This window comes from Impatiens glandulifera, chromosome 1 (genome assembly GCF_907164915.1).
Source record: "Impatiens glandulifera chromosome 1, dImpGla2.1, whole genome shotgun sequence".
NCBI classification, from domain to species: domain Eukaryota; kingdom Viridiplantae; phylum Streptophyta; class Magnoliopsida; order Ericales; family Balsaminaceae; genus Impatiens; species Impatiens glandulifera.
The window spans coordinates 94,057,173-94,083,725 of NC_061862.1; the positions used below are offsets into that span (position 1 = coordinate 94,057,173).

The following is a 26,553-nucleotide window of genomic DNA, read 5'->3' on the forward strand; positions in this document are numbered from 1 at the left end:
CCAACCCAAATTAAACTCAACCCAAATTCAACCTAACCCAAACACAACCCAACCCAACCCAAACCAAATTAACTTACTCAAATTAATATTTTAAGTTTCGGTTAGGGTTGGAGTTTGGGTCAACCCAAGATATGTTCACCCCTAATTATACCTCAAAAATAGACTTTGAGGTGTTTCCACCTCTCACTTGATTAGTATATTCACTTATTCATTTATCGCTCATTCACAGATGAAACGAGGACCATTTTAATTCAAAGAAGTTTTGTAAACACATAAATACTCATCATGAACTCAACTTGCTCCATCCTTGTTGAAAATTAGAGGAGTGTCTTCAAAAGCTGCTTGTTCATCACTTGAATCAAGATGGGTAGCTGCATCACTAGTCCTCGTGACATTTAACTTCACTTAAACTAATTTGTAATTTTCTCTAAAATATATCTTTTAAGTGAATGTATATAATATTGTGAATCACTAGTGTTGGTCACGGTCACTGTTAAGATACTAAAAGAGGAAGTATGCCTTAATGCAAAAACAATAACAATAAGGGGTTACAATAGTGGTTCGATCAAAACAGACTTACATCCACTTTTGAAACACAAAAGACTCTCAACTTTATTATTAAGAATGTTACAAGAGTATTACAACAATTCTCTCATAATAAAATTTCACACATGACTCACAAGGAAGCGATACTTTAAAGACAAAGACTTGACTTTATAAAGTGTTCGTGTGCATATTTAAATAAGCCACAATTATGTCAATATTAATATATTGTCAAAAACTCTCATAGAGCTTCCAAAATATCCGTACCATATGTCCTAATTGTATTTTAATAACAAAATATCTAATATTTTTTTGTTAATCTTATTTTCTAATATTAATATTATACATCAAAAGATATAGTTTCTTTTTGTTGAATATACCATTTCTTTGTACCAAGAGTGTGTATCATAAATATATCATATTTTTAATATTGTAATGCATTCTCAACCTTCCACCTTAATTTACATGTTATCTCCAGTGTATATAATATTGTGAATTATCCTTGTTGGTCACAACTGAGATATCAATTATAAATGACTTTATTTTTTAATTTTAGTAATATATTTTTTGTTTTTAGAAGTTTGATATGTATAATATTATAATTTTTTAAAAAAAATATCTCTTCCTAACTATGTTAAACTTTTGTTGTGGTCACTTGATGTAAGTATATGCAATTGTTCTATTTATTTATATATATTTAGATTTCGATTATATGACATTGTTCTTTAATTGAAACACATAAAAATGATTAACACTTATTACATATTATATTTTAACTCACCAAGAGGTAAACATTACGTTTATATCTGAATTGAGTCAAGATAAGAATAGGAAAATGTTAAAATTAAAGGCCATGACATCCTTTTAAGTATAATAATTTACAGAATATTTAATATCATACAACCATATACCAAAGAGAATATGAAAGTAAATGTTACTCTAGATCTAGATACTTTTTAATTGAATGTTACTCTAGATCTAGATACTTTTTAAGTGAATTTAGAGAAGTGAATAAATAATAAGAGATTAAAACGTGTCAAAATGAATTAACACATATATTCACCTATAAATTAATCCTCATTTTCAACCATCAAAACAACAACTACTATCTAGTTTTCTCTTTACTCAGTACACCATTTAAACATGACCACTCCGGCGACCACCACCACCATCCTCCTCCTCTTTTTCTCGGCCACCCTTAGCATCGTGATGGCGGACATGTCAATCATCGAGTATGACAACAAACACCCCTCAAAATCTCGGAGCGACGAAGAAATGATGGATATTTACAAAACATGGATGACAAAACATGGTAAAGCTTACAATGGGATTGAGGAATCCGAAAAGCGCTTCAATATTTTTAAGGATAATTTTCTCTTTGTCAATGCTCATAACTCGGAGGAACGGACCTACAAGGTTGGATTGAATATGTTTGCCGATCTAACCGACGAAGAGTACCGATCATACTACCTTGGCATGAAATATGATGCTCGTGACCATTTTGTTCAGTCAAAGCTGGCCAGCAAAAGGTATGCTGCCTCCTCCGGTGAAAATCTTCCGGAGTCGGTTGACTGGAGGAAGGAAGGCGCCGTTGGATCAATTAAGAACCAGGGAGAATGCGGTAAGGTTTCTAAATTAATCAATTTTTGGTTAAAGTTTTGTGTTAGAGAAAGTAAAATTAACTTTTTTTTACGTAGGTTTGAAGAAACAAAATAAACTCTTTCTAATAAAACAATATTTGTGTCAAATTATAAATGAAGATAATTTAACGGTTTCCAAATTAATTTAAGGCTAGCTAGATACAATTGATTTCATGTTTTATTAAAGTTTATATTTTAATGGATTTTAAGTTTTCTATAGACTTATGACTACGTACTAGTTTAAATTTTTAAGTTTTAATCTTTAAGTTTTTGATGTATTTTTTTTTATAAATAAAGACGTTATAACTTAGAGAGTTACTGAAAAATTCTTTCATGAAATTTTTATAAAATGGAGGACCCATGGTATATCTTGTTTTTAGATTAATTTTTTGTTCTCGCCTACATTTTTTTATCTACTTTGTGTGTGTTTTTGTTTAATATCAGGAAGTTGTTGGGCTTTCTCGGCGGTTGCGGCGGTGGAAGGAATCAACAAGATAGTGACGGGAGAACTTATTGATTTATCCGAGCAAGAACTTATCGACTGCGACCGAGCTCTCAACAAGGGCTGCAAAGGCGGACGAATGGAACGTGCTTTCAAATTCATTACTAGCAACGGTGGTATAGACACCGAGTCAGATTATCCTTATCTCGTCGCGGACGGCGTATGCAATACCACTAAAGTTAGTATTGCTCTTGTGTGCGTGCGTGCATGCATGACTTTGGTGTTCCTTAATTAATTTACATATGTGTGTTGATTGATCGAATGATTGCGCGCAGTTGAATAAGAAGATGGTGAGCATAGACAGTTACGAATTCGTTCCTGCCAACAACGAATATGATTTGAAAAAAGCGGTCGCACATCAGCCAATCAGCGTCGCCATTGAAGCTTATGGCAGGGAATTTAGACTTTATGAGTCGGTAAGTAGTCCTAAATGAAAAGGTTTACTATTTTTTTTGGTTAATTCGATGCTACCACTAGAGGCACTACCTATATCCCACTCATGAAGTGACACATATACACAAAAGTGAAGCATTACCTCTCTCATTTGTTGATTTTTTTTTCTCTTTTGTACATGTGGCGCTTTCTTAATGATACATGATGGACTACATGTATTGGTATCATCGAACTAACCAATTGTTTTTGTGATTTTTGAGATTTAAAAGAGTATTTTGTGATTCTTTTCATATTAAAGGGTATTTTCACGGGCAATTGTGGAACCGCGTTGGACCATGCGGTGGCGGCGGTGGGGTATGGAAGTGAGCACGGAGTTGATTATTGGATCGTTAGAAACTCGTGGGGAGAGAATTGGGGTGAAGAAGGATATGTTAGGTTGAAGCGAAACGTCTTTTCAAGAAAGGGTAAATGCGGTATAGCTATGCTCGCTTCTTATCCCGTCAAGACTGGAAATGCAACCTTCATCTGAAGAATTAAAAACTAGTAATGATGTCTTCCATGTTAAAATAAGGTTGTTGGGATGCATGGTGCCCTATGTTGTTTGATAAAATGTTCTCTTTAACAAATCATGTTTCATTAATGAAATAATAATAATAATAATAATAATAATAATAATAAATAATGATGAGCACTTTAAAGTTTTATTAGAGTTGAAATGCATTTAAAAAAAAATATATATTCTATATTCTTAACTTGCGAGAATCAGTCAAACTTCGAACAGAATGGTCAGCTAAAAAATGTCCCGTGAAAAACATATAACTATACCTAACAATCAACATATAATAAAACTCTCATACTACTTAAACAACCATGAGTACACAAGAAAAAAATATATCATAAGGTCATAATTTAGACCCAAAAAAATATAAACAATGTTAACAATTTGATCAATCATCAATTAGATCCGTTATTTACAATAAAAGATGACATTCGTTATCATGCAAGTCGTACACTCTAACTAGATTGTTTATTGAGCTTGTATTAGTTCCTTGACAGTTGCATTAAGAAGGATGGTGTGGAGAGAATTTTTATTGTTTAAAAGACTAGTATCTTAAAAAAATGTAATTTTATTAGTTGTAAGTTAATTTTTTTTGTAATGATAAATAAAGTATCTTTAAAAAAAAAAAACCAAATCTAATAAATACTTGTAATTGATCAATTACATAGTACATAGAATTTATATTTTTAAAATAAAAATTATTATAAATATAAAAAATAAAATGTACAATTACACTGATCATGTCAAAAATAACTAGAACGACATTATTTATTTATCAATTCAATCAAACTTAACTCCTCACTCTCCAGATTCAAAGGAGTTTCTTTATACACTCACAACTGTTTTCAAAATTAAAATAAGTTAGAGTTCCTAATAGTCTATCTCTAAAACATCAAATTATGAGTTTGATTTTCATTTAAAACATTATAATGGTTGAAGTTCGTGCTAAAATTTTAAATTTAAAAGATCAAAACTAATATGTGTTACCGATTTTTTTTTAATATTACTAAATAACTACATATTATATATATAAAAATAAATCAAATGCGGATAACACTTTTATTACTTACCAAAATAAAACAAAAATCAACTAAAAGTTGATTACAAAATCATGGGATAAGGAAGACAAAATACAGAAATTCAAGTTAAGAATAAAAAATGTAAAAATTCTGAAATTCTCAGAAACAATTTTTTTTTATCAAATCAGAACGGCCTCATACAAAGAAAGAATTCAAAATGAGAAACAATAATACTCATCATCCTCTACAATACAATCTTTTTTTATCGTTAGAGGTAAAGGAAGAGGAAGAAGACCTTTCAATGAAGATAGATGGTATGCAAAAATCCCAGACTGGGATGGTTAGTTTTGAATATAGTATTTTATGTTTGTAATCTCTGTTTTTTTAAATGTATGAATGCTACTAATCAATTTTTTTTAGGGTCTTTTGATTGTCATCCTTAATCATAGCTAAAGTTTGTCCAACTTTGATTTCTGACCCTCCTACTTTTAGCATTTTCATGAAATGGTTTTAACTGTTTCCCCCAAAAAATTATGATTAGTAGTATTCATTTTGAATTATTTCTTTGTACGAGCCCGTTTTGATTTGATAGAAAGAATTGTTTATGAGAATTTTAGGGTTTTTACCTTTATTATTTTCAACTTGAATTTATGTATTTTTGTCTTCTTTATCTTCAGCTTCAGACTCCACATCGGTTTTGGAATCTTCTTTATCGACTTTAAAATTCTTTGTTTCAGCTTTGAAATTCTGGGTGTTTTAATCTTGAGGTTCATCTTTCATTTTTATCCTAATCCTATGCATTACAAAAAAATATTTTCCTCTTCACCTTGATTCCCTTTACTTTCTTTGTTTCGTTGCTTTCTACAAATATTTGATCTTTGAGTTTAGCCTCATCTGTTTCCTTCTTTTTCTTTTTTGTTTCATGGCTTTTCTACTCTTCTTATTTAGCTTTATCACATTTACTGTGTAGAAAAATGTTATAGAAAGCACACCTTTTTTATTTCCATTCATAAGAGATCTCCATGACATTGTACTTTCCTTTTCTGTCAACAACTATCATTTCATTGACAAGACACTCCTAGGATGTACTTCAATGCTAATTTAGAAAAGGACAAGTTCTTTCCTCATTCAGTTATTGGGTTCATATATAATGGTTTCCCAATTGTACCTGCAAAGTGACTAATCGATTCAGCATTGTACATGTGGGATGGAATGTTCTAGAGCTTGAACCAAATCTGGACAGTTTCCTTTGGTCTGCTATGTAGATTCATCTATTCTAACCATTTTTCCAGCTTCATGCAATTTGATACTAAGTAAGTATGCCCATTCTCTAAGATTTCTTTCAGATTTGAGCCATTTTTGAACTGCAAGAAGTAGAGGTCATGTATGTTTGCAAAAACTTTTTCAAGCCCTTTTATCCCCACTGTTTAATTAGAGAATCTTTGGTAGTTGGTAATACTCGTTGACTTTCCACGTTAAATTACTCCTGATAGTGTAGGTTTTGGGAGACTTCATCAGCTCCTTTCATTGCATCAACTGACCATTTAATTATCTACTCATATTCTGTTTTCTTCAATAAATTCTAATCATAGAGATAATAAATATTGAGTTGGATTGCTATTTGCTGAGCTTTCTCTTTACTGATTGTGATTTCTCCCTTCACGCATTAGGAGTTTGGTAATGTGATTTTTAAGACCAAACATGTTGACTCTTTCATTATAACCAACATTCCAAATTCCTTCTTTCTTCCCCTGTTTTCCTGCTGCATTTTCTTCAGAATTTTTAACATCAATTGATTCCTTACCTTTGTTGCATTCCTATTTTTCATTGATCATTTCTTCAGCAATCCTATCAATTTTCTTTTGAACTACCTCCTTAAAACTTCCATCACAAATTCTTTGACTTCCTTATACTTATTGCTTTTCTTTCTTCCCCTTTTAATGAAAAACAGAACAAAGCAACAAAGCAACATAGAAGAACAATTGCAGAATATGGTACACCAGAAACCCTAACTATATAGAAAATGATAAACCAGAAACTCTAACCTTCCAACCGAGCTTTGTAGATGAATGACTGACCTAGCAATTAGAGTCAATATCGTGTCGTTCGTGCCGATTGTGTCGATCGTGCGCACGTTTGACAAGCGACACTGAGCAACTAACAATGTGATCATAATAAGCGAACCGCGACCTTGATACCGTGCAAATCGTATCGATCGTGTCGTTCGTGCTGATCGTGTTATTCGTGTATTCGTGATGAGAGAATTTGCTTCCGAAAAACCTAAAATCTCCCGAGCATTTCTCTCCATTCCTTCAAATTGAAATTACTTAAACATTGTTTTAGCATACTCATGGACCATTTTTTTCTATGTTAGCCTTGGACCAAGCTTGCTTTTCCTCATCTACATAAATCACTATAATGTTTTAGCAATTTCCTTTCTAGCTACATAATCAAATTTTCTTAACAGATTTTCCCTTCATGTCTATACTTTTGATTAAATTTATGGCTAGATATATATGATCAAAATAGTATATTTTTGCATATTTCAATCATTCATCTTAGTACTCGGTTTCTTCTAAACCCATTTAATTCTATTTATATGACTAAAAGAACAAATTTAGAATGAAAAATAGAATATTTGCGTAGCAGATTCCATCAAAAGAACTTGTTACAAGAGCCTAAATTGAAACTAGGGTTACCTTACCTTTTGGATCATTGTTCAATCCATGGGAAACTAAAATTGTTCTATGTCATAATAGCCTCTTCATTGATTTCTATGATCAAAAGAAAACAAAGAAAAAAATAATTCTTCAAGCCGCTAAATAACACATCGCCATTATAACTATGACTTGCTTATGCCAGTTGGGAAAATTACAACCAATTTACCTTAACATCAGCAAAGGAAGATGTGGTAAAAACTATCACCTTAAAAATGAAAACGGAATAATAACGACCGTAGTGGAATGCAGAACAATATCATAAAAGTAAAAAAATAACGAATTAACGACACAAGAATCTTACCTAGGTTCGGACCAACTATGTCATACGTCATACTTTTGGAGAATCGATTCAATAGTTACAAACTCTAACTCTCTGTTTGTTCTAGGTTTTTGTCTCACACTACTCTTCTCGTTTAGAATATATATATATATATATATTATATATATATATATATAAGAGTTTAGAATTCATAATTAGGGTAAAGATCATGTGATATCTTTGACATCTCCACCATGATATGATCTCGTGGTGATTTAGTTGATATTTTCATAATAATACAATTTGATTGACATTTTCACCATTATGTGATTTCATGCATTTTTGAATCCAAAAAATAATTGCACATATCTTTCTTCTTTTTTTGTACATAACATAAGGCACACACCAAATTGGGCCTCAAAACCTCAGACTTAATTCCACAAATTCTCCACGTTGCCTATATGTCTATTGTCAAACGAATGAGCCTCATCACCAAGAATACCCTATAACTGATTCTCCTACTTCTCCGATTACGTTCCAACCTTTGTGAAGTGAATCAAATCGCAATATTTCCAAAACTTGATTCCCGTCACCACCTTTGTGGTCATATCTACGGGATTTTCATATGTGTGAGTCTTCTTTACAACTACCGCTCCACTCGCTATGACATCTCGAATGTAGTGAAGTCGAATGTCAATATGCTTTGTGCGCTCGTGAAATATTGAGTTCTTAGACAAGTGTATGGAGCTTTGATTATCGCAAAACAACTCCACTTTATTGTGCTTCACCTTAAATTCACCCACGAGACCCTTCAACCAAAGTGCTTCCTTGACACCCTCTATCACAATGATATAGTCGGCCTTTATTGTTGAAAGGGAAACATCATATTATAATCGCGCCTTCTAATTTACCGAGCATTCAAATAGGGTAAACACATATCCCGTTAGGGACCTTCTCTTATCCAAGTCACCTACAAATTCAGCATCAACTTATCATCACCTACACCCGCCCATTTAAAACAAAGACCGACAACTAAGTATCCCCAAACGTAACGGAGAACCCACTTCATCGCCTCCCAATGTTCTTTCACCGGGTTCTCCATAAAGCGACTAACAAGACTGATTGCGTGAGCAAGATTGGGTCGCGTACATACCATGGCATACACTAGGCTCCCGATGACACTCACATATGAGGTGTTTTCCATTCTCACTTTTTCCTCCTCGGTACTCGGTGATATCTCTGAGGAGAGTTTGAAATGAGTAGTTAATAGCGTTTGAACAACCTTAGCGTTAGACATCCCGAACTTGGCGACCAGTTTTCGGAGGTAGTCGCTTTAAGACACGAACAAATAGTCTTTCTCCCAATCCTGCTCAATCATCATCCACAATATTTTCTTTGTCGGTCCTATATCCTTCATCTCGAACTCACTCCTTAGTTAACTCTTGACCTTGTGAACCTCTTCATTGTTTCCCGATACAAACAACATATCATCCACGTATAACAATAGGAAGACACCGCAACCATCAACCCACTTGACATAGACACAATTATCGAAATTTCTCCTCACGAAATCGTTACGAACCATAATTCATCAAAGCGCAAATATCATTGTCTTGGGGATTTTTTCAAACCATAAATCGAGTGTTTAAGGAGACATAGCTTGCCTTCATCACCGAGTTTGACGAACCCCTCGGTTTGCGTCATGAAGATCTTCTCCTCCAAGTTCCCATGAAGAAATTTCATTTTCATGTCAATTTGCTCGAGCTCCAAGTCAAACTGATTTTCTAGAGCGAGCAACACACGAATGGACGTGTGCTTCAATACTAGGGAGTAGATCTCATTAAAGTCGACCCCTTCGTGTTGTGTGAAGCCATTAGCTACCAATCTCGCCATAAGCCTTGGTTTGTTACTATCCTCTACACTTTCTTTGAACTTGAACACCCACTTTGAACCAACCAACCGCTGATTCTTGAGTTTGTCCACCAATTCTCACGTCTTTTTTTGTCAAGCAATGCCATCTCCTTCGCTATAGCATGCTTCCATTCGGTTCTCTCTCCTTTCTCTTCATCTCTTCTCTAAACGATCTCGACTCTGAATCTTGTACCTCATTTTCGACAAGGAATGCAAAGGTCGCCAAATCGGAGTAGCCAAAACTCTCCGGAGTTCAGGTTTCTCTACGGTCTCTATCTCGTACTAACTAATAAAAGTTAAGGTTCTCTTCTAGATCCATACCTTCCTCCTCTACCTGACTGTTTGTTTCATCCTCTTCACTAGCCTCTTCAGTGTCTACCGAATTTTTAGTAATCCCTCTTATGAACCCCACCTCAAATTCATCCATCTCTTCAGCGACTTCTCCAGCTTCGACTAACTGTGTTGCTCTATAATAGGACTTAGTTTCCTTAAAGACTATGTCACGACTAATGATTCACTTGGTCGTCTCCCCATCCTTGTAAAATAGTTTCCGAACTTTTACTTTCTCAGGGTATCCAACGAACATACACTTCTTCGCTCTCAAATCAAGCTTTATATCATGTTTGTGCATGTAAGCTACACACCAAAATGTCTCCAGGTTGTCGAGTTTTGGAGAAGCGTCATTCCAAACTTCTTCTGCTGTCTTGAATTCTAATGTTGTCAATAGACAACGATTGGTAAGATAAGCCGCGGTGTTAACCATCTCACTTCAAAACTGCTTTGATAAACTAGCCTCAAACAACATACACCGGACACGCTCAAGTATCGTTCTGTTCATTCGCGATGCCAAGTCATTCTGTTGCGATGTCATTTGGACGGTTTTGTGACAAACCATCCATTCTTCCTTGATAAACTAGTTGAAATCCCCGCCTAGTTACTCCAAACTGTTATCTGTTTGTAACTTTTTAACCTTCTTCTCAGTCTGAGAGTCTACCATCTTTTTCCACTCCTTTAACTTAGTACATGCCTCATCTTTGTTCATCAATATATATACCCAAACCTTGCGCATACAATCATCAATGAAGGTGATAAAGTACCGACCTCTACATAGAGTTGTAGTCCTCACCGTCCCCCACAAGTATGAGTGAACATAACTGAGAGTCTCTCAAGTCACCTCAACTAACTGCCCAAACTTCACCCATGTAGCTTTACCGTATATGTAGTTCTAGAAAAACTCCAAATCATCAAGTTTCTCTTTGCCAAAATAGCCTCTCTAAATCAACTCCTTCAAACCCCTCTCACTCACGTTCCCCAATCTCTTATGCCATAGAATCGTGGGCGATGCATTTCCTAGCTCTGCCATTACCGCCATATCACCAACCAAAGTGATTCTTTGAAAGACGTAAAAACACTTCTATCGCACACCTCTTAATACCATTAACGACCCATTTGTGACCCTTAATAAGTTCTTCTCACCCTTCCATGTAAAACCAAATTGGTCTAGCGAGGTGAAAGAGATTAAATTTCTCCGAAGGTTTGGGTCGTGTCGTATGTCTATCAATACCCTATTGATTCCATCTTGCGTCTTCCAACGCACTATTCCAATCCCCATCACCCTGCAATACTTGTTATTACCTAACAAAACATCGCCCACCAAAGTCTTCAAATAGGTATCAAACCAACTCTCATTAGGTGTCATATGGAACGAACATCTGTAATCTATAATCCAACCTCTTAAACAACCGTTGCTTCTCTGCTCTTCCTCCCGTTGTTACTTAAATTTGGACAATCTCACTTAAAGAGTCCCTCCTTATCACAATTATAACACTTAGTAGATTTATTCTCGAGAGACTTCGAACGCCTCTTCTTTTTGTTTTTATTGTCTCTCCTCTCAGTTCTCCCTCGAACCAAGAGTCCATCTCCACTTACATTGATCTCTTCATTCTTCTTCTTTTGGTTCTTCGATCTCAACGCAATCATCACATCATCAAGAGTAAGTTCTTCCCTCCCATGCTCAAGTATGTCTAAAACGTCTCATACGACTTTAGTAAAGAATTCAAAAGCATCAACGTCTTATTCTCATCCTTGTTATTCTCCCCAATATTTTTCAAATCAAGAAGAATATTTACATAATCGTCGAGATGCGTCTGCAAGTCCTTCCACTCAGCCATTCTAAACTTGAAGAATCTCTACTTGATGTAGATTTGAGACGATATTGTATTAGTCATATACAAAGACTCTAACTGAAGTCACACCTATATGGTCGTCGTGACACTAGCAACTTCCTACAACACCTTATCACTAAGACTAAGAAATGTGTTATGCCCTTACTAACACCTCCATCTTTTTATCTACGTCCATCAAAGTTGGTAATTGTGATTCCCCCTCGCGTGCTTTAGCAACTCCCATGTTGTCTAAGTGTACCCTCATCTTCATCTTCATCTTCCATAACCCAAAGTCCTTCGTCCCATAGAATTTCTCGATATCAACCCTAGAAGTTGACCCCATCTCATATATTCAAAATAATTGACTGAATCAAGAAAAAAATAAAAAATCGAACCACGACCGCCTTAGCCCAACTTGGCTCTAATACTAGTTTAAGGTGAAAACTATCGCCTAAGAATGAAAGTGGAATAATAGCAACCATATTGGAATGCATAACAATATCGTAAAAGTAAGAAAAAATAAAATAACGACACCAAAATCTTATCCAGGTTCGGACCAACAATGTCCTACGTTCTGCTTTCAATAAATCGTTTTAATAGAGTTATAATAGGGATTAAAAACTCTAACTCTATCTGTTTGTTTTAGGTTTTAGTCTCACAATACTATCTCGTTTACAATGTATATATAGGCTTTTAGAATTCATAATTAGGGTCAAGATCATGTGATATCTTTGACATCTCTACCATGATATGATCTCGTGGCGATTTAGTTGACATTTCATAATAATACGATTTGATTGACATATTCATCATTATGTGATCTCATGTCTTTTTGAATCCAATGAATAATCGCACATATCTTCCTTCCCCTTTTTGTACCTAACATTGAGGCACATCAAATTGGAACCTCAAAATTGTAGGCCCAATTATACAAAAAAAAACATAGTACCTTCTAGTGATTTCGGACATGTAGTCAACAATTGCTTTGTCTGGCTTCACAAATTCATTCAGTATGGCCTAGAAGTTTTGACTTACAAAAGTCAGACCATACATAAAAGAAATATACTAAATGTATGCATTTAAGTCAAAAAATGCCACAAAGATAGTTATGCAAGGGACATTTTTTTTCAATAGGTGACAAGGTATTATGAATTCAGGAGGCTCGTTAACTAGTAGTATAGTGCAAGATTTATGGACTCAAGAATGTGTGTTCGAGCCTTCATGATCATTTAGAGAGAAAAAATAGAAAAAAAAGTATTATAAATTCATGAACCAGGAAACGGATAAAAAATAAGCCCAAATAGTACTACTTGGCTACAATCCACAACACAAATCTTTGCTAGAGCTTCAGTACCATCTTCTCAAAGGACCATTTCACAATCAACAACAATCATAGAGATTTATTCGTGCTTTTTCTTTCCCTTAAGGAGGTTTGTTACCAACCGTCCCTGCAACCGGAGTAATAAGCAAATAAACCACATTGAGAGGAACTTGTTTGGAATAAGGTGAAATATAGATACCTGTCAATTTTTTTTAACAATGTTTTGGTGATAAAAGTAATTCAAAATCATGCTATAAATTCTATGAGTTTAATTTTGTTTATTTCAAATATGTGTATAATAAAGACAACAAATTCATATCCTTCTAACCAACTCTCCATGGAGTAGAATGTGTTTTAATAATATCACATCCCTTCAACATCATTAATGTTATAAAGAGAAGTGTAAGAAAAGTTCGCATCATGTTGGTGTTTTCCTCCTAGTTGGAGAGACCCAACTTGGTGTGTGCTTTATTTATGTCCACATTATATAATTTGAAGAGACATTATTTTTTAATCTAAGTGTCTTAGGTTTTGTGGACAACATGAACAAGAGAGAGGGTATAGTAAAACAAATTCAAGGGTTTGTGGAAACAGATGGAGAATTTCGTTTGTCAGAGTTTGCACTATTTGATCGTCTTCAAACTTCGACAGCTTGTTAGTTATTTCTGAGGCCACATTCTGAACGGTGAATATTAGTTTTCTAAGGCTTCTAAGTTAGTCTGACAAACAACCAAATTAAAGATTTTACATGTTTGTTGATTTTGCTCTTTGTTGTTATTTGTGAAGATTGTTGTGTAATCTTAATGCAATTGATTAGAATCTAGTTTGGTTATATCTAGAGTGAAATTTACTTGTAATATTGTTGATAATAGTAGACTGTTAAGTGGCTTATTCGATCCTTAAGTTGCAATCATTACTTATTAATTCAACTACGTGTCTCTTCGAGTTTTCTAGTTGTCACCGAATTTATGTATGCGATAAAGATTTGATTTCTTGAGATCGGTGCGAGAGAAGGGTTTTCTAGGGGGTAAAGAGACAAGAAATAAAATTTATTGTATTTGAGAAATGACTTGAGTTATTAGACCTAGAAATTACAATTTTTATTCCAATAGAGTGTACGATAAGTACTTGATTTTTATGAGAGGTGATATTGGTTAAAATATGTGTTAAATGTTGGATTTATTGTTATCAATGTTAGTTGTTCTAAATGTGTATGTATTGGTAGAAAGTGATGTATAATATTTAAATTATTAGTTATTTGATATGCATTGATATCGAGTTTACAACATTCACATATTTTTCTCACTCTTATACTATTTCAATGTGCATATATTGGGTTACAGGTCTTAAGTCTGAATTTTTCAACATTAAACTTTATTATGGAGGAAGATTAGATGGGTTATTATACGTTGGTGGTGATGTTGATTACATTGATTACCATAATGTTGATAAATTATCTTTCTAAGAGATTAGGGAAATGGTTAAAGAGGTAGGATATGACAATAATAATATGTTTCGTATCTAGAACCAGAAGATCCTTTGAAATGTAACTCAATGAACATTGTAAACAATGTTGATATTATGAATATGTGTATGTGGGTATACAAGAGGATATTGATTGAGTTTATTGTTGGGTTGAAATTGAAATGTTAATTTAACCAACTCTAGTTAGAAGAATGACAAGGGGCCACAATGGTACAACAACAACTCCGATAAAAAAGAGTACAAGAGGCTCAAGTGGTATTGTAGTAATTCGGGTAAGAATGAGTGCACAATCAATTTACAATATGGGTCAAAACCAGACATCCTAGGGGAGAATCACATCAGAATCATGATTGTCGGCACGTCAGCACGTTCGACACAATCAGCACAATCACCACGATCAGCACGGTCGACACGTTTGGGACGTTCGGCACAATCAGAACGGTCGCGTGAAATTTGGTTGTTTGATTTGGTCGTAGGTTACGAGAAACGTGGTCAGAGTCACGATCGTCGGCACATTCGGCACGATCGACATAATCGGCACGTCTGGTACATTTGTCTAGAAATTATTCACTTGTGTCACAAATATTGGGTCGGGAAATCATAAATACAGTCAATAGATTGTTTGAGAACAAATTTCGGGTTGTGATTGCTCTAGGTCATCGATTGCTTTAAGTTCTTAGGACGTTGGGTTGTGAAACAGGGTCATTAGTTGGCTAGTTTACGGTCATTCCTGGTCATAGATTTTTTCGGTTGTAAGTAAATTGGGTTTGGTTGAGTTGTCTGCATTCTTAATTTGCTACATTCTAGTTCTCCTGCTAAGATGGGGGAGAAATAATAGGAATAAGGCAAAAGAAGTGTATGACTTTGTGGAAATCGATTCAAGCAAGAAAACGATAGATGAAACAGGAAAAAAATATATTTTTGAGAAACCAGAAATGCAGAAAGAGAGCTCTTAGAAGATTGAGGAAAAAATGTATAATGAAATTGAAAGTTTGAAGCCTGAAATCAAAAATGATGAAATATGGAAGGTTGGATACACTGAAAGGCAAATCTCTGTGGACTCAAGAATCAAATTGCGACATTGTTGTTCCAAGCAAAGAAATGAGAGATTCTGCTCAACATAGAAAAAACACAGCAAACCACTATCCAGCTCAATATTCACTATCTTTAAGATTGGAACTTACTAAAACAAGAGGAATACAAGAAGATAGTTAGTTGGTCTGTGGAAATAATAAGGGAACTTATGAAGTGCCTAAAAACTAAGACCTATACTATCAGAAGTAATTCCAATTGGAAATTTAATGAAGTTTGGAAGAAAAGTGCAGGATAGAAATATGAAGATGGGGAGAAATATAAAGGAAAAACATACCTGGGAGATTTTAAACCAAAAGTTGAGATTCTTAAATCCCCTTTTCAGTTTAAATTACATGTTAAAGTGGAGGAAAATGCATTAAAGAATGGGAAAATGTAGTTGTTGGGAACTACATAGGTATGAATCGTGTATCTTTTTCGGTCACTAAGGATGTTTTGCTAAAACAATGGGAGAATATGGGACTGGAAAATGTATCAACAAATATATCTATGATCTTTATTTCTTGAAATTCAAGTAGGGAACAAATCTAGAAAAATGGTCCGAATGTATAAACCTAGTCAGCAAACCGAAGGAAACATCTCAAATTTGGTTCAAAATAAGGAACATTCCAGCTCATATGTATAACACAGAAGCACTTAGCCATTTCACTAGTCTCTTGGAGAAACTATTATATATGGACCCAGTAACGGATGAAAGATGACACATCACATATGCTAGGATAAGCATTGAAGTGCATCCTAGAAGCATTTTACCAACAAAGATGACAGTAGTTGATAGAAGAGGCAAACCCATAGACATGGATATTATGTATGAATGGAGGCCAAACAGATGTACGTTCTGCAATACTTTTGAACATCCCAATAACAAATGTGCAAAAAAAATTGAAGAACAAAAGAAAAAGATAAAAGTTCAGGAGAAAAATGAGGAAGTTGAAACTGAAGAATCAAACAATCAGAATGAGGAAACTAAAGATAGAGATGCTGATGATGGGAATGATGAAGAATCAAAGGATATGAAAGATGAAAAATTAGAGAAAGAAGAAGATGAAGAGTTAGAGAAAGGAAAAGGGGAAGAATCAGAGGAAGGAAGTGATAAGAATGAAGTGGATGATAGTGAAGAGAAAACATTGAAAGTTGACCAAATCAAGTCAGACAAAAATGAAGCAAAAGAATGTGAAGGTAAATGTGAAATTTCTAAAATACTGAAACGTAATTCATTTAATCAGATTTTTGATGGCTCCTCTAAAGCAAAACAGATCCAAGGGAATGAAGTTAATGTTCACAAACAATCATCATCAAATACAACAGTTCAATCACCAATAAAGAAGCATAGAGCTAAACAATTTATTAGAAAAAGTACGTGGGCTACGAGAGCAGCAGATTGGGATCCGGAAGTAGCGGAAATAATGTTGGCTACATTGAACAAGATTGTTAAGTAGTATGATTGGTATGCTTTAGTTGTCTGTAATCTCTATTTTTTTTGTTTCTAATCAGATACTCTAGGATCGTTTGATTCTTTTAATCAAAGTTAGGGTTTGTCTAACTTTTGGTTCTTTTAAATGACTATTTCTCTCACTTTTGGTCTCTTAATGAAATGCCGTAAAACTATTTTCCTAAAAAAAATAATGAGTGCACAAGGCTAAAAGTGTTAAAATAATTTCAGTAGGAAGAAGTGCACAAGGCTCAAAACACATTGGTGTAAGAGTTTATTGTAAGAGTTTATTTAAACTCGATACTAAATGTAATATGCTCACAAACAATTTATATGAGTCTTTCAATTCCTATATACTTGAGATAAATGATAAACTAGTTTTTTTTAATGGAAGGTATTAATTAATGTAGAGAAAAAAATAGCATGTCTAGGTATCCCCATCCCACTGGACCATTAATTAGAAAAATTATATTAGAAATGATAAAAAAAATATTTATGTGGAGGTCAATCTATAATGTAATCTATAATGTGTGGATGACTATCAGTTTAGAGGCCCTAGTGCACTTTAGTTCGTTATTGATGTTAGGAGAAAAACATGTAGTTGTGAATTGTGGAAGCTATTAAGATTATCATGTTGTCATGCTATAGTTGTTTTACATAAACATGGCCTAAAAGTACATGAATGTGTTGACAAGTATTATAGAAAAGAATGCTTCTTCACTATTTACAATCATGACTTAAACCCAATCAATGGTAAAGATATATGGTCAACTTCATCGTTAAGATTGTAGTTGGATGCTTCCGTAAAACAAAAAAAAAACAGGTGAGAGAAAAGACTATGGAAGGAAGTTGAGGAGGTATGTGGTCATCCACTATAAAAAGTATAGAAACTCAGGCCACAATGCTAAAATTTGCAAGATGTTAAAGGAGAATTAATAAGCATTAATAGAGCATATAACCCATCTGTAAGTAGATTCATCTGATATGTTGAATGCATTCACGTTATATGAATGTTGTATAACTTTTACGCTATTTATTGTGAGTGACAAAAAAAAATCTCATAAAAATTATAGCCATTGGTAATGTAGTAAAATGAAGTATAATAAAATGTGACTAGTTAAGAGTAGAGGATGAGAAAAGCACTATTTTAAAGCTTAGTACATGAATGTTGTAAATTATAAAAGTAGGTCTTTTGTCTTTTTAATTGTAGTTTTTTTTTTTTTTTTTTGACTGTAGTGTGTTACTGCTTACTTTTTGTGTTTTTAACTACAGTGTGTTAGAAAGTAGATATTTTGTTTTTTTAATTGAATTATGTCAAATATAATTATTGATGTTTTTAAGTACTTTTATTATTTTGTTTTTTTAATTGAACTATGTCAAATATAATTATTGATGTTTTTAAGTACTTTTATTAGACTCCTCGAGGTTTATTGATATTTGTAGGAACATGTTTTTATGTTTTTTTTGTGTGGTTGACTATAAATGTAGTGCTTCCATTTTGACACTTTTCTTTTCTTTTGAAATTTAATGAATATTATTAGTTTAGCGCATCCCTTTTATTCTTCATATTTTACATTATTCTATAAAGAAAAAAATATTGATAGTTTAGAATAGAGCAAACTATCTATCCATTTGACCATAAAATAATTTAAATTATATATTATATTTGTAAAATAGATTACACATCCTTTATAACAAAATATAAAAGAGTCACTAATGAACATTTTAAAAAATTTGGGACGATTAGAGTATATAAATAATTCAAGGGTTAAAAGTGAAGTCATCTGTTAAAATAGTTGGAGGATTTTAGAGAAGTTATATTTAACGGAAAAAATGAAAGAGTGGAGTATTAAGACCCATTGAAAATTTGAGGAGAGATTTATTTTTAAAAATAATTTACAAACTGAAAGTAAACCATCATAGTAATAGGATGGTAATTCAGTTAATTTGACTCATCTCAATTCTAGAGGATATTTCATTTTATTTATTTATTTAATATTTAATTTAATTATTTTCTTTAATATTTTATTTTTTATTTTTTATGTTTTAAATTAATTAATTTAAATTGTAAATTAAATATTTCATTAAATATAATTAAATATTAAATTATATAATTAATTTTAAATTAATAGAACTATTTTAACAATTATTTCTATTTAAATATATAATTAATAAATTTTAAACGCATAATTATTAATTAATTTACCCTGTTCATTTATGTTTTAGTGTATTATCAAATAAAGTTTTCAGTTAAAAATTCTTATAAAATATAATTTTATGTATATATTTTAATTAAAAAATTATTTAAATATAATGATATTTATAAAATTAATTATAATTTATGATAATGCTATTGTATATGACGCATTAAATAAATAAATTAAAAAAAAACAATATATTTAAATGAAACAAGGAAATATAAAATGTTAATAATTTAGAAAGTATACAGAAAGGTATATAATAAAAAAAAACAAAAAGAAATATGTGCAAATCAAAATAGATTAAAAGAATGAATTAAATAGTTATTTGAAAAAAATGAAAGTAGTAGCTCAGTCTAAAACTGTAATATATTATAACATAGATAAAAAAAAAATGGAGGAGAGCGACGCAAACAAGGATTTTGTAAAAACAAAATCATTTAATAACCCAAGAAAAACCTATATACCCAAAATCAAACTAGCCCTAGGTGCTATGGCCATGTTCAACATATGAACATATGACTAGGGATGTCTCAATTAACAGATTCTGGTTAAGTCCGATTTTACCTCTTATTTTTACAAACTGGATAACCAACTAGTATTGATATAGGTTTTACCGGTTTTAGTTCTACTGGTTCCGATCGGTACGTTTTCGATCGGTACCGATCGATTAACCGTGAACCGATAATTCAATTTTATAAATTAAGTATTAAACATATTAAATGATTTTGTTTTTATAAAATCTTTGTTTGCGTTGCTATTCTCTATTTTTTATCTATGTTATAATATATTATATCTTGATATAATATTGTTATAATATATTATATTATAATAATATTTAAAATAGGTTAGAATATATTATATTATTATAACAATATAATATATTTTAATTTTTTTCATTTTTAAACTAATAACCATTTAAGATTTTTTTTAAACAATTCAATACAAATTATAATTTGAAATTTGAAAATAACTAATATATTTTTTATTAAATATTATTTATAATATATCTAATATTTACAAAATAACTAATATAAATATATATGATTAAATTATTACCAATTTATCGATTAAAGCCTAGAAAAATAGTTTAATCGAAAACCGAACCGTTTAACCGATAAAAAATTGGTTAATCGGAACCGTTAAAACCGGTTAACCAATAAACCGGTAAGCTATCGATTCAGTTGCGTTATCAATTTTAATTTTTTTACAAAGCCCTACCGATAACATTTTAATAGGGTAATATCGTTGTTAAATATAGTCATTATTGATTGGTCTTTTAACAATGTTGGTTGTGATGGAAACAATATTATTAAATATATGACTAATATTGTTTACATAAAATTTGTCAAATTATAAACATAAATATAAATAAGTTATAAAATATTTTTTTTTATATAAATTAACAAATTTATACATATTATTATTATTATTATTAAGATGTAACTTATCAGATCAACTCAAATGGTTTTACTTAAAACAAATTTAAATATATAGAATTTGATTCTTACTAATAGTCAGTTCGAACATTTTTGTTTAAATTAACATTATATTTAATCATTATAAATATAAGTATAATTAATCAAGACCATGAAGTGATACATTTTGATGTCTTCTTTACAATATAGAAACTTCATTTTTTATAAAAAAAAAAATTATTTATAAAACGTACTACAAAACCTGAATTACAACAACAATCAAAACAAAAACTAATAATTAAGTAGTCAAGCTCGACGAACCATGTGAACATTTAACTAATTTTATAAAAATGATTTTCATGCATAAGTTACATTAAAGAATTCATATCGGTGTGACGAGTGTTACTGAATTTTGATCAAAGTAATGTGAAAGAAGGGATAATGTTTTTAATTAATTAGATCTGGCCGGTGAGTTGGTATAATTTTTTTTATTTATAATCATTGTTTGTCACCTGTGATTATGAAGACTTGATGGATTATTAGAAAATCTTTATTTCTTTCTTTTTTATATATAAATCCAAATTCAGATATCAAGATTTAAAAATTACTTCATGTTAGTCAGCAATATAAATAATTATTTCTGGTTCTTTTGTATCTGCATACAAAATCAAAATGTATATTTTCAAATGAAATCAAATTTTAGGATATTTTTGGTTTTATATAATTAATTAGTATATAACTCGAGCTATACATAAATATAAAATAATCATAGATGTTATATTCTTATGGGTTTTAATATATAAAATGGTAGAGTCATTATAATCAACATATTCATATTAAAAAAAATCAATATTATTAGTGTTTATATATATATATATATATATATATATATATATATATATATATATATATATATATATATATATTTAAAAGAGTTTGATTTTTTTTACTAATTAAAAGAAAATTTTAAATAAATTATGAATCAATTGTCCATAAAAAATTGTTGTGAAAATAATATTTAAAATTAGTTTACAAATAAGTATATATATTTTTTGATTAAATGTTATTATAAAGAAGTTATTTTTGAATGGTATTAAAACATAAAAGAAATTTGTTAACTGAAAATAAAATTTAAGATAGTGTTTTGCTATCTAATTTGTGGATTAATTAATACTTCGAGTGATGAACTGAACTTTAAAGTGGGAGTGATAAGATATAATTTGTTGAATGTCTTCTATAACATGTTCAATGCTCTAATTAATTACTTTTTTTGTGTGTATTAAGAAGGTCAGATACTACATTTTTGGCGTCTGACTCGAAAATGACATTGTGTTTTAATTGTCCACAATGCTTGACGAATAAGTTTTACCTCGGCCACAATAGAGTTAAGACATCTGAACTTATGATAAAAGACTCTAACAAGGTTTCCCATATGATCCCTAATAATGATTCCGAAAACGCTTTGGATTCGTCTTCAAGAAAGGAGGCTTCATAGTTGATCTTTATCCAGCTAGTGTTCGGTTGTGTCCAATGCATAAACAACTCTTGACAAATTTAAGTTTGATAAACACCCTCATTATTCCTAAAATTAAAATAGTCACAAACAAAATTATACTAAGTTAATATACCAAAGTCCAAAATTATACTAAGTTAATATACTAAAGTCAAGAATTTGATTTATGACGAAGAGTGGTTTAAGTTTTCTATAGATTCTAATATAAAATGGCAATAAAATTATTATTAAAATAAGTGAAAAAAAAAATCAATTCTATAATTTCCTCCTTACCATACTTTACCACATATTCACACACATAGATTCATCATTTTCCTACCCTATCCTATCATATACTACCCTACCCTACCCTACCCTACTCTACCCTACCCTACCCTACCCTACCCTACCCTACCCTACCCTACCCTACCCTACCCTGCCCTACCCTGCCCTACCCTGCCCTACCCTGCCCTACCCTGCTCACACATAATATAGATTTTAATGACATCATATATTATGAACAAAATGTAATGTTGAGATCAAATAGTATACTGGAATGAAATAGAAATATACCTTAAAAAAAATTGTTCACACACATTTTTGTTATACTTACTATATATATATATATATATATATATATAATATTTAAATTTGGTATATTTGGCCATTCAATATTAACTTAGTTAATGTTTCTCTTTAATCTTAAATAAATATTATATATGTTTGCTCTCTCGTTTTTTCTATCTCGTCTACCTCTCTTTTTAATATTCTCTTAATCATTTAAATTTATTTTATAATTTATTAAAAATAATTTATAGTTTAATTAAAACATTATTATTCATAAGCTTAGATTATTATCATTTAAATTTATATGTTAATGTGTTTTTATTGATAAAACGTAATCTTTATCTTAAATCTTAATTTTTAGATGTTAATCCATATTTATAAATAAAATGTATGCAATAAAAGATTAAAATCATCAAATAAAAAGTTATCTCTTAAACTAACTAAATGTTTATTTTTTTTTCTCACATAAAATTGTTAGCATATCTATATATATATAATGATACTTAATTTTTAAAGTGTCCGGATTGTCGGGTCGAGAGTTGTGGTTAATTTGGATATATATGAGAGTAAATGGATATTTGGGTCGGATTGTTGGTTGACCCGCCCATAAACTTAAAACGGTTAAAAATAAAATTAAAAATGATATATGTATAGTTCGAACTTGTAACCTAACAAAAGAAGTACAACATTTAAACCAACTAAACTAATAACACTTTATATTCTAAATTCAACCCAAATTTTGATAAACGCGTGACATTTTAACAATATAAGTTCAACTTTTTAAGTAACTAATCTATATATATAATGATGCTTAATTTTTAAAGTGTCTGGATTGTCGGGTCGAGAGCTGTGGTTAATTTGGATATATGTGAGAGTAAATGGATATTTGGGTCGGATTGTGGGTTGACCTGCCCATAAACTTAAAACGGTTAAAAATAAAATTAAAAATGCTATAGGTATGGTTCGAACTTACAACCTAACAAAACAAGTACAACTTTTTAACAAATTAGGCTAATAACACTTTATATTTTAAATTCAACTCAAAATTTGATAAACGCGTGACATTTTAACAATATAAGTTCAACTTTTTAACTAACTAATCTATATATATAATGATGCTTAATTTTTAAAGTGTCCGGATTGTTAGGTCGAGAGCTGTGGTTAATTATGATATATGTGAGAGTAATGGATATTTGGGTCGGATTGTGTGTTGACCCACCCATAAACTTAAAACGGTTAAAAATAAAATTAAAAATACTATAGGTATGGTTCAAACTGCAACCTAACAAAACAAGTAAAACCTTTTAACCAATTAGGCTAATAACACTTTATATTTTATATTCAACCCAAATTTTGATAAACGCGTGACATTTTAACAATATAAGTTCAACTTTTTAACTAACTAATATATATATATATATATATATATATATATATATATATATATATATATATATATATAATGATGCTTAATTTTTAAAGTGTCCGGATTGTCTGGTCGAAGGTTGTTGTTAATTTAGATATATGTGAGAGTAAATGAATACTTGGGTCGGATTGTTGGTTGACCCGCCCATAAACTTAAATCGGTTAAAAATAAAATTAAAAATGCTATAGGTATGGTTCGAACTTGTAACATAACAAAACAAAACAAGTACAACTTTTTAACTTATTAGGCTAATAACACTTTATTTTTTAAATTCAACCCAAAATTTGATAAACGTGTGACATTTTAACAATATTATTTCAACTTTTTAGCTAACTAATCTATATATATATATGTATATATATATATATATAATGATGCTTAATTTTTAAAGTGTCCGGATTGCCGGGTCGAGAGTTGTGGTTAATTTGGATATATGTGAGAGTAATGAATACTTGGGTCGGATTGTGGGTTGAACCGTCCATAAAAAATTTACCGTAATATTTTTTTCACGGTTTTTTATATTATTACTCGTACAAATGCACGGGATAAATGCTAGTTATTAATTAATAACAACTAAATTTACAAACTCATTTTCTTAAAGACTGGTGGTTTCTTTATCATCAAAGTAATAAATTATAATTATTGAAATATTTAAATAGAATCAATTCCTTATAAAACAAAATGACACAATTAATAATTTTATTAATAAAAGATGACTTTATTAAATACACAAAAACAAAAGAAGTGACAGCCTCCACCTTAATTATTTTAACTTAGAATTCATTTTAAATGATACGTTCATGCAGTACTAACGATACCGTCTCCTTCGACCCCGGTCTTTCCGGTTTTAGTGGGATAAGAGGCAAACATTGCTATGCCACATTTCCCTGTTCCTTTACCTTGATAAAAGTTCCGCTGGATCCTCATATATCCGCTTTCACCCCAATTCAATCCCCATGAATTCCTTACTATCCAAAAATCAATTCCTCTATCACTTCCATATCCCACCACCACCACTGCATGATCTAGGGAGGTTCCGCAGTTTCCCGTGAAAATACCCTTCCATAACCAAAGGAATCACAAAACATTCACTTATATATAGATCGATCTCAAAATCCAAAATAATATAACTTTTCACTACTTACGTACCGAGACATAATTTTTGAATGCCTTGCCATAGGCTTCAATTCCGACGCTGATGGGCTGTTGTGCGACAGCTATCATTAAATATATTTCGTTGTTGCGCGGTAGTACTTCTTTGTAACCGTCTATGCTCACCACCTTTGATTTCATCTGCAATCAATCAACCAAATGAGTAGCTTATAGATAGAGCGACTTATAAAAATTAACAAGCCACAAAGTGATCAAGCTCACGATCGATAACCTTAGTGGCATTGCAGGTGCCATCGGCTTCTAGATAAGGATAGTCTTTCTCGGTGTCTATACCACCGTTGCTAGTAATGAATTTGAATGCGTCAACCTGGCGCCCGGTTTTGCAGCCGGTGTTGACACTTCGGTCGCAGTCGATAAGTTCTTGCTCCGACAAATCAATCAGTTGTCCCGTTACTATCTGGTTGATACTTTCCACCGCTGCAATCGCCGCGAAAGCCCAACAACTTGCTGATATTTAAAAAACAACACAATGAAGATCAAAATATATGAATTCAAATTGTTCTGCAACCTTTTTTTAACGGCATTCCTTCGCATCCTTATTTAGAATTAATCGTATAGTCATGACATACGTTTCAACAACTTAAGATATCTTAAATGAGAATCGAACTCGTAATATTTGTTCTGTAACATTATTTATAAGTAACTTGACGATATAAATAATTTATTAATTTTGAAATCTTACCGCATCGTCCCTGGTTCCTAGTAGGTGATACGGCGCCCTTTGTCCTCCAATCAAGGGACACCGGGATATTTTCAGCTGAGGAGGCAGCATAACTTTGGCTGTCCAGCTCTGACTGAACAGATTGGAGATCGGCATCATATTTCATGCCGAGGTAGTAGGATCGATACTCTTCATCGGTCAGATCGGCAAACACGTTCAATCCAACCTTGTAGGTCCGATTCTCGGAGTTATGAGCATCTATGAAGACCAAATTTTCCTTAAAAATGTTGAAACGCTTTTCGGATTCCTCAATTCCGTTGTAGACTTTTCCATTCTCTATCATCCACTTTTTGTAAATACCCCTCATTTCTTCGTCGGTTCTGGATTTTGATTGGTGATTGTTATCATATTCGACGATTGACATGTCCGCCATCATGAGGCTGAGGGACGCGGAGAAGAGGGCTAGGAGGAGGAGGATGGTGGTGGCGGCCGTAGTAGTCATGTTTAATTAATGGTTTGAGTCTCAAGGATGAAATGAGCAGTATTTTATACATGAATATATTTATTATTTAAATAT

General features: G+C 31.7%; 2 protein-coding genes across 2 annotated transcripts; one reads left to right on the forward strand and one right to left on the reverse strand.

Moving 5' to 3' along the window:
- The first annotated feature begins 1,686 nt into the window (after positions 1-1,686).
- Positions 1,687-9,081, forward strand: LOC124936620 (zingipain-2-like). Its single transcript, XM_047477137.1, has 5 exons — positions 1,687-2,164; positions 2,628-2,863; positions 2,961-3,101; positions 3,377-3,583; positions 8,989-9,081. The coding sequence occupies exons 1-5, from the start codon at positions 1,687-1,689 to the stop codon at positions 9,079-9,081; spliced, it is 1,155 nt and encodes a 384-aa protein (XP_047333093.1).
- Positions 9,082-24,940: 15,859 nt separating this feature from the next.
- Positions 24,941-26,478, reverse strand: LOC124936631 (zingipain-2-like). Its single transcript, XM_047477148.1, has 4 exons — positions 25,998-26,478; positions 25,527-25,762; positions 25,292-25,435; positions 24,941-25,201 (listed from the first exon to the last, which is right to left on the reverse strand). The coding sequence occupies exons 1-4, from the start codon at positions 26,476-26,478 to the stop codon at positions 24,941-24,943; spliced, it is 1,122 nt and encodes a 373-aa protein (XP_047333104.1).
- Positions 26,479-26,553: the final 75 nt, after the last annotated feature.

Coding starts and splice junctions, on each gene's coding strand:
- LOC124936620 (XM_047477137.1), top strand. CDS start 1,687: ATGACCACTCCGGCGACCACCACCACCATCCTCCTCCTCTTTTTCTCG. Junction 3,102..3,376: donor AATTTAGACTTTATGAGTCG/GTAAGTAGTCCT, acceptor TTCATATTAAAG/GGTATTTTCACGGGCAATTG. Junction 3,584..8,988: donor TCGCTTCTTATCCCGTCAAG/ACTGGAAATGCA, acceptor CGAACAAATAGT/CTTTCTCCCAATCCTGCTCA.
- LOC124936631 (XM_047477148.1), bottom strand. CDS start 26,478: ATGACTACTACGGCCGCCACCACCATCCTCCTCCTCCTAGCCCTCTTC. Junction 25,763..25,997: donor TAGGAACCAGGGACGATGCG/GTAAGATTTCAA, acceptor TTTAAATATCAG/CAAGTTGTTGGGCTTTCGCG. Junction 25,202..25,291: donor CATTCAAAAATTATGTCTCG/GTACGTAAGTAG, acceptor TGGTTATGGAAG/GGTATTTTCACGGGAAACTG.